The 16,003-nt window shown below is 34.6% G+C and overlaps 1 protein-coding gene across 3 annotated transcripts in view; it reads right to left on the bottom strand.

The window, feature by feature from the left end:
- The window catches only part of LOC123541870 (uncharacterized), a 69,779-nt gene that overhangs the window by 38,548 nt on the left and 15,228 nt on the right, over window positions 1-16,003 (bottom strand). For all 3 annotated transcript variants that reach the window (XM_053531352.1, XM_053531353.1, XM_053531354.1), the window contains exon 2: window positions 8,315-8,440. In XM_053531352.1, the coding sequence (XP_053387327.1) occupies window positions 8,315-8,440 (126 nt within the window). The remainder of the gene's footprint in view (window positions 1-8,314; window positions 8,441-16,003) is intronic.

Here is a 16,003-nt window from a genome sequence, read left to right as displayed (position 1 = left end):
TATAATCACATCATAGGACTAAATAAATATCTCAGTCTTTTTTTTTTAGATTTTATCAAAACCTGCTACACAGACAGAATGACGGACAATACCAGGTGAACGAGTGCACGATCGAATCATTATCTACAAAAACATTTAAAATTCCTTATTAAAACAATATTTCCTTGTAGTGTACACTATAATTGTAATATATCCAATAGTGGAACTGGGCACTAAACCCCACAGTAACTGGAGGATGCGAACAAGCAGGGTTAATTACAATGTTGCTGAAGAGTGTTTATTTTTCAACGCAATTTAAAGACATTTAACGCCCACCTTTCACGAATATCATCTTTACATAATTATTTACTTCAACTTTAGAAAATCCTTTTCAAATGTATTTAATTTTACTAAATACATTGTATATGAAATATTTGTGCATACATGCACGACTACATTCATGATCAAATATCATACAGTAACCATAGACTGTTTAAAGAACTTCCAGCTTTTTAATGGCTGTTCATATGCTGTGTTTAGCTAAATATACAAATGTATGTGTGGACTCCATTGTACTTTAAACTTAAATACTAGTACTTAATAAACATAAACTTATTAATTCTAATTTTGCATATACACTATATGAAAGAATCGCTCGTATTTTCAAATAATGATATTTAGGCCTAGTACACCTTTAAGATTTAGTTTATGTTTTGCATCGATTGTACGGAAAGTACTCACAGAATTATGGCTACCACGCCCGTTAATTTCTGATCATTACTAGACTATGTAGAGTCTTAAGGAACCTGGCGGCAAAATCCGTTTTCATCGGGATTTAAATCTACGATCCCAGGATCTATATAAACAGCAGATGAATGAGAAAGAGTCCGTGCCAACCAGTAAGGGCGTCGAACTCCTAACCCAATTAAGCAGGGATACAGCCGCACCTAATTCTGCAAGGTCTGTCCCTACACCTACGCTAGACGATTCAGTTAAAATTATAGAGCTATATTAATGTTTGAAATGATTCGGCGTAGCCGGGATCCAAAAACATCTGGACATTCCTTAAGACCTTTTAACTGTTTCATCAACGGGAGATATAATTGATAATGCATTCAGAACAGAATAACATAGAAGGATTATAATACACATGTAAGCAATAAATGAGACAATGAGAATAAAATATCATGTTGTAATTTCTTTATACATAAATTTGCTTAGCTAGCAAGATTTATAACACACGTGAACATCAACTGTTTTAAAACAATGCTTTAATTTTTTTATGTCAACAAAATGAAAGCTTGCATAATTTTAGCCTTCAGTGAAACTTAATTAATGCTAAACCTGTATAAAAACTATATCGGATGTTCAAGTTCGTCACATTTACATTTGTTACATTTTTAAAAACCGCTTTGTGTTTGAAAAGTTTGATTCCAGATTCATTGCTCATCACCTCAGTGTGACAGAATATTTGGATCTGGTGGAAGAACGGTTATACCATTACCTTGGCCCTAGAATAAAACGACCCTTGTTAATTTCGCCCCCAATCTTCTTCGACCCTATTTTGTTGTACGGACTGTCGTCGACCCATTCAGCAGGATTCGGTAAATGCACCAATATTAAGCTCACAACGACCCTTTCAAAATAGCTTCATTTAGCTGGGTATAATCTCGGTATAGAACACTGTGACATTACTTATTACAGTTATATTTAAAACATTCTAAAATACTTCCGGATACGTAATTTTCAACAATAAAATTTTTAAAGCGCTATTTTCATAAGAAAATAAATTTAAAGTTAGTATTACATACCGTTTTCTTTTAAAATGACTTTAATGCTGGTACAAAACATATATTTCTTCTTTTGTGACATTTGGTGATACTTTATCAATTAAATTGAATTTCATTACTTTGGTATCATTGTGCATGAATATTATCTGTTATCATAGGTGTCGAAAATGTTGAAATTTTGGAAATTGGCCTCCTTTCAAATTATACCTTAAATATGCTTGTTAAATCGTTAAAATTAACTTAAAAGATGTTACATTATTTCGTAAGATAGCAAACAAAAAATGGTTCAAGCTTGGCTGCATGTGAATGCTCACTGCACAAAATTATCTTCTTTTTTGTCAATTACAGAATTTTTAGGCTTGTCAGTCTTACATTTTTTATTACCATTTATCCAATTTGAATTCGTGAAACTATTTAATGTCTATAGATCAAGCATTTTACTATATCGTAGTAAAAGGTCTTTTGTAAAATCGGTGACAAATATTGGCTGACACTGGTAATTATGAATGGGACATTTCATTGATAAGATCTGGTCGTGTACATATAGAAGTTTTGAAATGTAGAAATCTTTTGATCGTGACGACAACGATATCAATGCAATAATCTAACCGCAAATATTTTACAACTTCTTCAAGCAGTAGTTTCGTACTTTTAGTCATGGCATACCGAATGGATTAAAACGGTAGATTTGTTTTGATTCAGTAATGAAAATCTTAGTGTTTTCGATCTCGTTTTAATACCAAGGATAGGCTTCTTTGTAAAAACTTGTTTTGGACAGGGCGTTTCCAACTTTCTAGCTAAGGCGGTAAAATTACGAATTCCACGAAACGTAATAATACGGATGTAATTTAAAGGGATGGCGTTGCACAATTCGCACACAGATATCTATAGCGATCGCACGATCGACTAACAATAAGCGACATGTTACCAAAATAGTAAACATACTAAAGAAGTGTTGACCCATGTCTCCTGAAACGTAGTAGTTTCGCTTAGTAATGTTACTTGACATTTGATCCAAGGGATGGGAAAAAAAAAACGTTACAAACGTTCAAACAAACAGAGAGAAATAGTCTTTCATAGAGCTAAGTACATATGATTAATGAGACCCAACTTACCTCTTAAAATATTCATCTGTATCACCCTAAATCTTAGCTGGCAGGTTTTTTTCTTCTTATCAGGTCATCACCAGTAATTTGTATTACAAAAAGCACGGTAGGTATAATGGTAATGAAGGGAACCATTACATCTTAGTTAATGTATAGGAGAAAAAGTTATCTCGATGATTAATCTTCGGTATTAGCATATCTTATAAAGATATAGTGACAAAAAAAAAGCGAATAATAATATGAAATGTCGTTGTGGTCATACGAAATGTGAGAAAGTTTTCTAGATCCGTCATTTGGGTACGAGGATTTATAGATAAACAATTTTTTTATGAAACGAAACGAATGTAGTAATCTATTTTTACTGGCATAAATATTGAGGTAAAATGTGACTGGTGTCGTAAATAATGGTTTAAAATTTAGAACAGACTCGCCAAAGGGATTTCTAGGTCAGATTACAAAACTAAAATCACCTGGTTAAAGAAGGGGCCATTCAACATCCGCTTCGGACTAGGCAATAAACATGTGTACCAAGTTTCAAATTTATTGCTCTCAAAGTATTCAGGAAAACTTGGGAATACTACCTCGCACATCTTTAGTTCATGTCTTAAATGTAACTGCTATAGCACAGTATATCATTTGTTCCGTCATATTAATCTAAGTACAATAACTAAATTTATAATATGAATAATCATGGCGTCAGTGCGCCCGCGAATATATCGCGCTATACTCATGTATAATTGATATGTATAAATCTTTTTCATTTCTATCAAAACTGAATTATGACAATATAATTGTATTTCTTTACGTTCAATACATTTCTTGTATTTAATGAAAATTCTGAACATAAGGTTTAGTCATCTAAGTATATTTTAGCGAGAGGTCAAACCTGACTACGTGTGGTGCTTATGTATCCGTCCAGCACTTATACCGTGTTCAGACTACGTTTTTAATCCTACATTACTTGGGTTTATTTTTTAAACTTGTTTGCGTCAACTATATGTGGTGTAAACGTGTAAAGTTCAAGTGATTTCTGTAAGTAGCATAAACTACCTCGGGAGGTGTTTTAATACTACATTAAAAAGTAATGCTACATTATTTTACAAATGAAAGCAAATGTAGGTTATAACTGGTTTTACAATTCCAGATCCAAGATTACCTTGGGGGAAGAAACCAGGTGTTCTTTTGTATCCAAACATTTGAAGCATGGCAGGCAAAGAAATTTGGACTGTTGTGAAACAAACATAAATTGCGATATTAGAGTCATGCTACGCTAAAATGGACAATAACGGAATGAAAGAAATTCTTAGATGAAAAAGTTTAAAATTGATGACCTTTGTTTCTGTAGCTGAATTCTTTTAACCTTTTTGCTATTGCAGATATTTGTATACTTCCAATCTTGCATTATTTTTAAATACAACATTCTTTGCTAAATTGATGCAAACTAAGATATATTTTATGGTTTGAAGTCAATACAATTATAGCCAATTATGCCTAAAAAATAATAATCGTTGCTAGTGTGAACACGATAAGTGATATATACATACGTACGAAAGAGAAAATAAAATGTTACTTAGGTTTCTTAGACGTGAAATCGATTTTCAGCACGCTTCATGAATGCAATAAGTTGAAATATGAAAATGTATCCCTAAGTTAAGGTTATTGCCGTGTAAAACGAATTAAATGAACCAATACGTCAATATCCAATATGGCACTCTTAAAAATCTTCAGGTTCTTAGCATGGGAAAACGAATGACTTCATTTAGCTGTAGAGGAGATTTGGAACGGAGAAATTAAAATGATTGTTTCAGTACGGAACAGACATAATGCTTTCTTCGCTATTGTATGGTGCACAAAGAGGTTCAAAACTCAGAAGTAACTAATTTTATGTAAAAAGGTTTACTAGGATCTTTAATAGTCCCTATTTCGATAGATTTTTCTTTTTATATTTTAGTGACTTTTAAAGGGTACATTTCTGAGTAATGAAGGAAACGAATACAAAGTTTGGTTAGGCATACAAAGCCAAACTGGAACATAGATCGTAGATCTCATTGCACACTGCACAATACAAAAATCGTTGCGTATGCAACGAACTGCGGAAAAGTGAGAATTTGATCAGTAACATAAAAAATTCGCCATATTAACTTGTTCAACCTTGCTGTGTTTCTATATGAAACAGGAAAAGAAAAAGAAGGAAAAATTCCATGCGTCTCTTCTTTCAATACCGTTTATATACACCACAGGTAGAAAGAACTGACCACCAAACCACGACAGAATCGATATCAGGGGAGACAACCCCTTTTGATAAACGTCACAGGAACGTCCAAAACCCCTGCCTCAAATATTTCCATATTGGTATACACTCTTTACCCACTCGTAGTCTTTTTACCACCATCTTTCATACTTCAAGTGTCAACTCAAGAGATTTAAGCACTAAACTACTTTAAACCTGCATTTTAAAGAATAATTACCTTCAGTTTTTACAACATATACAATGTAATTATTCTTTAAAAGCATCAAGCCAAAACCATTAAACGAAGGTGTTATGTTTATAAAAGTGTAAGTTGATTGTTTTAGTTAAACCGCATTAAACCCCCACATCATACTCATGGACCATGAATCGTTTAATTATTAATTTTATTCATTTAATTATCATTCAAACAGACATTCCAAAGTAGAAATGAACGCGCGCGTGGCAGAGCGTTTTTCATGTTTGACAACAATATAACATGTGAATGATCTCTTTTTAATTTTAAGTAAGAAACGCAGATGATACAACTCAAATCGACAAATCAATTAGTTGCATCACATATGCTTACTTTTCATATGTTAAGTAAACAAACACATATTGAAAGAAATACCATGAATGCACACTGTGCTTTGATATCACACAAAGTGTTATTGCGAAATATCTAAAGGCATGACATAAATTATAGCTCTCTGACAGTTTATAGATACATTTAAAGACCCTTATAGCTCTCTGGCAGTTTATAGATACATTTAAAGACCCATCACTGAATTACTGTACTTTTTGTGTTTCGATGATGGCAATTATCCATAATTTGCATGGACAGGTCACAAATATTAGGCTTAAGACAATGTATTTGGCGTTTATACATGAAGCGGTATGCACAGTATTTGGTGTATTTAGATACGATATCTATTTATTCATGTTTTTAAAATTACAAAAGAGTGACTGAATAAGTTAACAGATGAAGTTGCGAGAAAATATTAATTCAGGAAAGGCCTAAATTTGCCACCTGTCACCAGGTAGTATAGTTGTACCTACCTGCAGTAAATGCAGTTTATGTGGTCGCTAGGCTGTGTTTGGTCTTTAAATATAGCTCAAATAAATGAAACTTGGTATAATGTTTATTGCTGGGAAATGAGACAGAGCACTGGTCTCTTTAAAGGGATTGTCCTCACTACCTCTTGATGCGGAGCGGACGCAGTGGCTCAGTGGTAACACTGTTTGACTACGAAACCAGGGGTCGTGAGTTCGAGCCCCCTCTTCTACTAAAACTTATTAACATTGGGGTAAGAGTCCCATGTATGGATGCTTTACACCTGGCATGCTCAAGAACCAGAGAAGCTTCTGGTATTGGGGCGTCTTCTGTATCTTGCACTATCCTCCCACAAAGATTACTAACAGTCTTCTGGAGGAGTCGCCCATATGGGTAACCGGTGGCGACTATAAATAAACTTATATACAAACAAACCTCTTGATGCTCTTACATAATAATCTAGGTATGCAGTAAATCATAATCGGTATGCTGCAACAATATTCATTCACAGACACGTGGGGTCACATTTAGCCAGCTGAGCTATTCTGGAGCAAAACGATCTCTTGGCAACTTTTTAAGAAGCGTGGTAAATAAATACGAGTCCAGCACTACAGTATACAAAACGTGCCCGATTCCAGAACATTTTATAGACGAAATAACTAAACCAAACTGAATATAGTCTTTCAAAAATTGGAGAAAAAAAAATGGGATCAAAATGGCTTTACTGACTAAATGTGACTCAAAAATGTGTAATTATGTGTATAGTCGGTTTTACGTAATATAAACCTAATAATATGTTGGCCTTCATAAAAGGTTTAATCAGGAGCCGCGGTGCACTGTAAAGGTTGACGTTGCATGCATTCTCATGTTAATGCAATAAGATTGGGTTTTACAGATTTCCTGGGTGTATACTTCTATTACAGCGTGCATTCCTGAGTGTAAATTACTACATGCTAGCACGCAAAATGCATCCTTGTGATAAATATTGAATGCATGCAACCTGTCCGTATGTTTATGAATAGACGAATCAATATCATTGTAAACTGTCAGAGAAGTTATTAAAAAATTCTCTTTATTGTATTCTATAAAGGTTTCAAGGGTATTGTTTTGTATGTTTAGGTATAAATTTTAACTATATATAATATCGCTATTTACAAAATGAGTTTCGTTTTAGGAAAAAGCGCCCACGCCACGAAAATGCCGTTTAAAGAATTTTCCTAAATTATGGCAGCTACTCTAACATCATATATATTCTGGGGCAATGAATTTTCGCGAATTTCGCAATTGCGTTAAATCTGCGTAATGTACTCCCAACGATCAAGTAAGAATTGCCTTTCATTTTATCGCTAAAACTTGAAATTCGCAAATTCATTTTCTCCATGAAATAGCCTTCTCACCAAAACCATGGCATTTCTATGCCCGCAAGATTAAATGTTCTCATATAGATACAACATAGATTACACAATAAAATCTGAGGATTGTGTGCGACAAAAAAACTGAAATGACAAGCGTATAAAAATCATCTTACTGGCACCAGACCAGAAAGGAAATGAATACGTGTTTATTTCACGACCAAAAAGACCTCCGGCATGGGGGTGGACTGTATATAAAATGTAAATGGATCGGTTTAGTGTCCTGGATCCAATAATCATCATACTACCATGACTACACGCTACGACTTTTTGAGTAGTCATGGTAGTATGGGGCTTTAACCCTTAGCCTGCTGCAGGAGAATTTAACAGCCTTTGCAAACAGCTTGGAACCAGATCAGACGCCGATTAAATCGGCGTCTGATCAGGTTCCAAGCTGTTTGCTACTCTGACAACATTTCTTCCAATTTTGGAGCAAATTGAATGAACTTTACAATTTTAGCAGACGACATTTCCAGCAGACGACAATTTATCTAGCATGCTAAAGGTTAATAATTTCGGCTCCAGGTCACTCAAATATGCGGTTAATTCAGTCCATCCCCATTTAAACACGAGTTACCAATGTGCCGAACTCCTTTCTCACAACCTGTTTGCATTTATTTTGAGTTTTAGTAAGAAACTTTGCTGGGCGTGACACGTATGTCATGCCATCTTCATGATCTTCTGGTCTCTTGTTTCTGCTGTGATGCCAAAGATTCCACTTTTTACAGAATAAATTGTGTAGTTACCTGGAGTGCACACGTGACCACAACCATTGCTACAGCACTTCTCGTCATTTTCACACGTGGTGTCGTTTGAGCATAATTCGTCACAGGTACCTGTACCACTGGGCTCGGGACATTGTCCTGGATTTGCTAAAATTTAAAGTAAACGATTAATTACTCTTCATGAAAACCATTGTTGTCAGAATATCACATTTATAACAGCGCTTCTCATGTTATATGTTATTTATATTCCATGCCGGGACAGTATAATAATAAATCAAGTACACAAGAGAAATGTACAATTGTACATGTTAAGAACCAGCCAAATAATTCTCGTGACGTGTGCATTAAATGCCAGATTTTAAAGTCATTGCAAAACCTCAGTAATACATTAATATTAAAGTGATAATATGATCTCAATAACACATTCATGATTTTAAGTTATACCATGACCTCAGTACTGTAAAGTAATAGCATGGCCTCAGAACTGTGAAGTTATAACCATGTTCTCAGTACTTTAAATTATAACATGATCTCAGTGCTGTAATACATAAGCATGACCTTAGTACTGTAAAATTACAGCATGACCTTAGTACTGTAAAATTATTCCATGGCCTCGGTTCTGTAAAATTATAGCATGACCTCAGTACTGTAAAGTTATAGCATGACATCAGTACTGTAAAGTTATGTCATAACCTCAGTACTGTAAAGTTATGGCATGACCTCAGTACTGTAAAAATTATAGCATGACCTCAGTACTGTAAAATTATACCATGACCTCAGTACTGTTAATCTATAGCATGACCTTAGTACTGTAAAGTTATACCATGATCTCAGTTCTGTAAAGTAATCGCATGACCTCGGTACTGTAAAATTATACCATGACCTCAGTACTGTAAAGTTATACCATGACCTCAGTACTGTAAAGTTATAGCATGACCTCAGTACTGTAAAGAATACCATGACCTCAGTACTGTAAAGTTATACCATGACCTTAGTACTGTAAAGCTATGCCATGACTTCAGTACTGTAAAATTATAGCACGTCCTCAGTACTGTAAAGTTATAGAATGACCTCAGTACTGTAAAGTTATAGCATGACCTCAGTACTGTAAAATTATACCATGACCTCAGTACTGTAAAGTTATAGCATGACCTCAGTACTGTAAAGCTATACCATAACCTCAGTACTGTAAAGTTATACCATGACCTCAGTACTGTAAAGTTATAGCATGTCCTCAGTACTGTAAAGCTATACCATGACCAGTACTGTAAATTTATAGCATGACCTCAGTACTGTAAAGCTATACCATGATCTCATTTCTGTAAAGTTACAGCATGACCTCAGTACTGTAAAGCTATACCATGGCCTAAGTACTGTAAAGTTATACCATGACCTCAGTACTGTAAAATTATAGCATGACCTCATTACTGTAAAATTATACCATGACCTCAGTACTGTAAATTTAAAGCATGACCTCAATACTGTAAAGCTATACCATGATCTCAGTTCTGTAAAGTTATCGCATGACCTCGGTACTGTAAAGCTATACCATGACCTAAGTACTGTAAAGTTATAGCATGACCTCAGCACTGTAAAGCTATGCCATGACCTCAGTACTGTAATATTATAGCACGTCCTCAGTACTGCAAAGTTTTAGAATGACCTCAGTACTGTAAAGTTATAGCATGACCTCAGTACTGTAAAATTATACCATGACCTCAGTACTGTAAAGTTATAGCATGACCTCAGTACTGTAAAGCTATACCATGACCTCAGTACTGTAAAGTTATACCATGACCTCAGTACTATAAAGTTATAGCATGTCCTCAGTACTGTAAAGCTATACCATGACCTCAGTACTGTAAAGCTATACCATGATCTCAGTTCTGTAAAGTTATCGCATGACCTCGGTACTGTAAAGCTATACCATGACCTAAGTACTGTAAAGTTATAGCATGACCTCAGTACTGTAAAGCTATGCCATGACCTCAGTACTGTAAAATTATAGCACGTCCTCAGTACTGTAAAGTTATAAAATGACCTCAGTACTGTAAAGTTATAGCATGACCTCAGTACTGTAAAATTATACCATGACCTCAGTACTGTAAAGTTATAGCATGACCTCAGTACTGTAAAGCTATACCATGACCTCAGTACTGTAAAGTTATACCATGACCTCCGTACTGTAAAGTTATAGCATGTCTTCAGTACTGTAAAGCTATACCATGACCTCGGTACTGTAAAGTTATACCATGACCTCAGTACTGTAAAGTTATAGCATGATCTCAGTACTGTAAAGTATACCATGACCTCAGTACTGTAAAGTTATAGCATGACCTCAGTACTGTAAAGTTATAGCATGTCCTCAGTACTGTAAAGCTATACCATGACCTCAGTACTGTAAAGTTACAGCATGACCTCAGTACTGTAAAGTTATAGCATGATCTCAGTACTTTAAAGTATACCATGACCTCAGTACTGTAAAGTTATAGCATGACCTCAGTACTGTAAAGTTATACCATGACCTCAGTACTGTAAAATTATAGAATGACCTCAGTACTGTAAAGCTATACCATGACCTCAGTACTGTAAAGTTATACCATGACCTCAGTACTGTAAAGTTATAGCATGATCTCAGTACTGTAAAGTTATGCCATGACCTCAGTACTGTAAAATTATAGCATGTCTTCAGTACTGTAAAGTTAAAGAATGACCTCAGTACTGTAAAGTTATAGCATGACCTCAGTACTGTAAAATTATACCATGACCTCAGTAGTGTAAGGTAATAGCATGACCTCAGTACTGTAAAGCTATACCATGACCACAGTACTGTAAAGTTATAGCATGATCTCAGTACTGTAAAGTATACCATGACCTCAGTACTGTAAAGTTATACCATGACCTCGGTACTGTAAAGCTATACCATAACCTCAGTACTGTAAAGTTATACCATGACCTCAGTACTGTAAAGTTATACCATGACCTCAGTACTGTAAAGCTATACCATGACCTCAGTACTGTAAAGCTATACCATGACCTCAGTACTGTAAAGTTATACCATGACCTCAGTACTGTAAAGTTATACCATGACCTCAGTAATAAATTCTAAATTGTAATGTGTTGTCATGACCTGAGAAATAATTTCATGTTTTTAAAGTTAAAGTATGACGCCATTAATACATTCTAAATATTAAAGCAACAGCAAGACTTTAGATTTTAAACCAATATCACGACCTCAGTTATAATTTCTAGATCTTAAAGTTATATCATGACTTCTGTAAAAATTATTTTTAATTCAAACTTATAACATTGCCTAAGAATGTCATCGCCATCAATAACTATCAGCAGTCGGTAAAAAAGTTACAGTTTCTGTCGTGTTTCAGCTCATAATGTAACACTTGCTCCCGTGTTACCACAATTTGATTAACCATTACACTTTCTCTCGTGTTACCACAATTTGATGTTACCGTTACACTTTCTCTCGTGTTACAGCTTCATCGCAATTTAATGTTACAGCCCAGATTGTAGTGAAAAATAACATATCTTACGCCATCTGTATCTTGACTGATTTTAGAACTGAGATTTTGCAACACTTTTTTTCTAAAGAAAACGAGTGATACATATAGAATAGGTCCAGTGTGTAACTCTTGCAGCTGTCACGATAATAACAGGAATTTGGAATGACAGTAACAGTTGTCTTAAGTTTAAAGAACAATCAGAAAAGATTGTCGTTAACGAAACAATGCACGCTTATTGTTGAATTAAATTAGGAAGTCATTGTGCGGCATATGAAACGTAACAACACAAACAAGAGCACCGCCATGATGTTTTTTGTCTCTATATAATATTTTCTAGGTCCAAAAGGGGCCATAATTCTTGCAAAACCCAGGATGGAGTTATGTTTCTTTCTGTACAAAGTCAGCTTTTGATGGAGAACAAGTGTTGCAAGTTTTAAACCAATAGCTTTGATAGTTTAGTAAAACAGTTGACCTAAACATATAACTTAACCAGGCAACTCAAACGCCGACGCCGACGCCGATCAAGTGATGACGATAACTCATCTTTTCTTTTTTCAAAAAATCAGATGAGCTAAAAATGTGTCTGATTCACATGAATGCTGCAGTGGTTACTGTTCATGCCTCATGTTTCCAGTGATTTACTGGGTTTTAAGTTGTATTATCAGCTTTCAGCTCAAATACTGATCCAAAAAGTGTAATTAGAGATTATTTTCGATCCATCTGTCTTACCATAAATTTTATGATTAATGTGATATTTTTTATCAATCAGATTTTCGATTACCGTAACTGTGACTTAACCTTGACACTGCGAACGGCTCGTCCGATTATGAATAACTTTGATACTTTCCCACCAGCTGATTGTATATTTCATTTCTCTCTCCCCACCCCCTCCCCCTCCCCCACCCCAAAAAAGGAAATATTTTAAAAGTGAAGCATTTCCATGCTTCCCCCCCCCCCCCCGCGAAAAGAAACTTATTGGACGGACAGACAACAGACAGGCGGACAGACACTTAAAAAAACTTCAAACGTGTGTACGTCTTAAATTTTATGTCTCAGATCATAGAATTACCACTCTTGACACTTGGGATATTCTTTAAAACTTGCTAAATATGTAACCTCTACTGCTTATTTTAGCATGCACATACACAGCACATTCCTCGCATGTTTTTCACTATTTTCATTAACAAACTTTATTTATCTAATTATATTTGAAGGGGATTATCCACTTCTATAATCGATAGCGGAACTAATACGCGGCCAATAGAAAAAAAATATATATTCGAAAACACGTAATCATAGTAAATTGATTTTGTGATCGTATTACGCAGAGAAAATATCATGATGGATTGATTTCTAATTCACTGTGTAAGGACTTTTAAATAGATAATATTTTATGGAATAAGTGATCTTAAATGACACATAATCGTAAAACCACGAGCACAATTATCAAGGAGGCACGTATTTATTATTCATAAAGATAAGTATTTCAAAATAAAGTTATATTCATGGGATTGATATACCTTTTTATAAAATCGTGATACGAGATATTATTCATCAGCATGCGCCGTGTTTCTTGTTAAGATCCTGTGTTATTACCTTGTAAATATGTAATTGAAACCCGTTGAAGAAAATTATAAAAAGTTAAGTATCAAACATCTGTGTAGGAAGAGCGGGTATTTGGTACAACTATCATTTGTTAAACCGTTATGGAGAACATGTGCCACCGCCCAATCTGGTAATCGAACTCGCAACCTCTCAAATCAAAGTCTTGTACTTGAGCTACAGGACTGTCCAAGTTTAGACAGGGCTTGAAAAGTAGAGCTTATGTCTGTTATTACATAAAAACAATGTACATGTATCAATATTGTTATAAAAGATGCCCAAGATATTTGTTTTGAATAACGAAAGAATTAAGTCACATACTTATACCCAGGCACTGTGCATTCCGACATAAATAATGTTTAGACTAATTTGGTGCTCCTATCGGACGGACGACAAACCGACGTATTAAACTTGGTAGCAATATATATATGTAACTTTTGCTAGTGTATCTGGTTAACAGATATGTATTTTTGTCATATAGAACGTATGTAAATATCTTATTCATAACAAATACTGACCCATATAAAAACAACCCAAGTTCATATTTTGGGGAAAAGAAACAACCCACTACTGCAAAAACATTGCAAAAATCACCTGTCTGGACAAGAGTGTGGTAGGTGAAGGCAGAGAAACATTTTTATAAAAACATTTACATTAACGACAGTATCAGTCAAACAATCGATAAAAATGATCATTGCCTTTTCTTATCAAAGATTGTTTTATACATTATTGATGACAAGTGTTTAAATGTCGTGTTCATCACATTAGACCTGACATTTAGTAGTAAATCATAATCACGCTCTTTTGGCGTTGGTGGTCACATCTAAAGTTCACTGGCACCATTTTTCGACTTCCGGTGCATTTTTTTTTCAATATCGCCAATTGCGAAAAATATGAGAATTAGTGAAAAACTTTGACCGTTGTAGGAAATAAATTGCAAGACGTATCAAAACGAAGCCGCTTCCGATTATAATTACAAGTGCGCATGCTCACCAAATAAACGAAGATTCGTCTCAGGACTGTATCGAATCAGATAAAAATGGCAGAAAAAGACATGGGTGTATAAAACAGTGACTAATCAAAATGAATTATATTACTTTGTTGTGTAAACAACCGCTTGTTGCTGTTCTTGTTTATGGCGATCACTGTGACATAAAAACTGCCACAATAACACTGTGCCGTAAGAAACAGGTATAACCAACAATTGTCTGCCGTGAACGGAATGCCGTAAGCCTAAGAAAAGTATATCATAATTGGCAATGGGATATGTAGTCCTACTATTTTGTTTTCCAAAATCATGACATTAAAAGGAGAATCAAAATCCTCTTGAGTAAAGAGTTCGGCGTAAATGATTTTGATCTTTAGTTACAAAACGTCAGCCATGTAGAGAAATACGGCAAAATGCTTTACAAATGTTAACATATCAATGGTGAATCTGAAATCTCGAATGCAATGCAGAATGCTTTGACGTGTGGGAGAACCTATTTAGCCGGTTTTGCTCGAAGTCAGAAGTTATGCCCTGTTGCCCGCACGTGGCTTAAGTAATGTATGGAGAGGGACACCGTAGATCTTCCACCATTAAACAAAAGCTAGGAAGGCGATATTTGACCAACAGTGTGTTTGTCAACGGTTATTTAAACTAAAGAGAACATGTATTTTGGACATATAATCTGTGAATGCTTTCTGAAATGATATTCAAAGTCTACTCGGGTAAATTTATACCCATCCATCCCTCATTTATGTTTCTATAAGGTTTAAAATTTCAGCAACGTACAAAACAATCTCATACAACGAATACATTAAAGTGTAATATTAATACAAACCGACTTTAACTGATAAAACTAATTCAATTCGTGTCTTAATGTAGGAAGTGTAAATCATTTCGTCTCAAACGTCCTTCAACAGTTTTTATTTTTTTGTTTCAAACGTCCTTCAACGTTGTGTATTTTATATTTTCGTACATCCTATATCTGACGTAAACATAATAACTATAGTCAAGCAATGTAAAGTATGAAATATATTAATTCTCCAGACAAGGAAGAAGATAGATCTTTCTTACAATTTCTTTCAAAAAGTGCATATAATTAAAATGAAATTAAGTAAAACGAATTCTACACTCAAAAAATTACGTTCCTTTTATCGCGTTCTATCGTATGTCAACGTTACCTTGTGTGTATATTTCATATGTCATTGAATGAACTGAAATATAATCTTTTCCTACCAGGCATTCATCTCAAACGACCCGCTACAGCAGGATAATAATCTGCCTACACAAAAATTTATATACGATATTAAATTCATGATAATATGTAAATATGTACATCAAAAGTCTATAATAAAATTAATTATCGTTTCTTTTTTGAAATTTTATCGGTAACACAAATTTTGGAGCGTCTTAAAGTCCATTCATAAAAACCTGCCATGTTTATATTAAGCAAATACTTCAATGTTCCTTTCTTTGGTTAGTAAACCTGTCAGTCATTTAAGACTTCAAAGGTCTTGAATTCTTTTCGGTGTTTCCCATATGAGCCGTGCCATGGGAAAACCAACATAGTGGCTTTGCGACCAGCATGGATCCAGACCAGCCTGC

This window comes from Mercenaria mercenaria, chromosome 19 (genome assembly GCF_021730395.1).
Source record: "Mercenaria mercenaria strain notata chromosome 19, MADL_Memer_1, whole genome shotgun sequence".
NCBI lineage: Eukaryota > Metazoa > Mollusca > Bivalvia > Venerida > Veneridae > Mercenaria > Mercenaria mercenaria.
The sequence above is the reverse complement of the archived record's forward strand: the minus strand, read 5'-3'. Positions and strand labels throughout refer to the sequence as shown.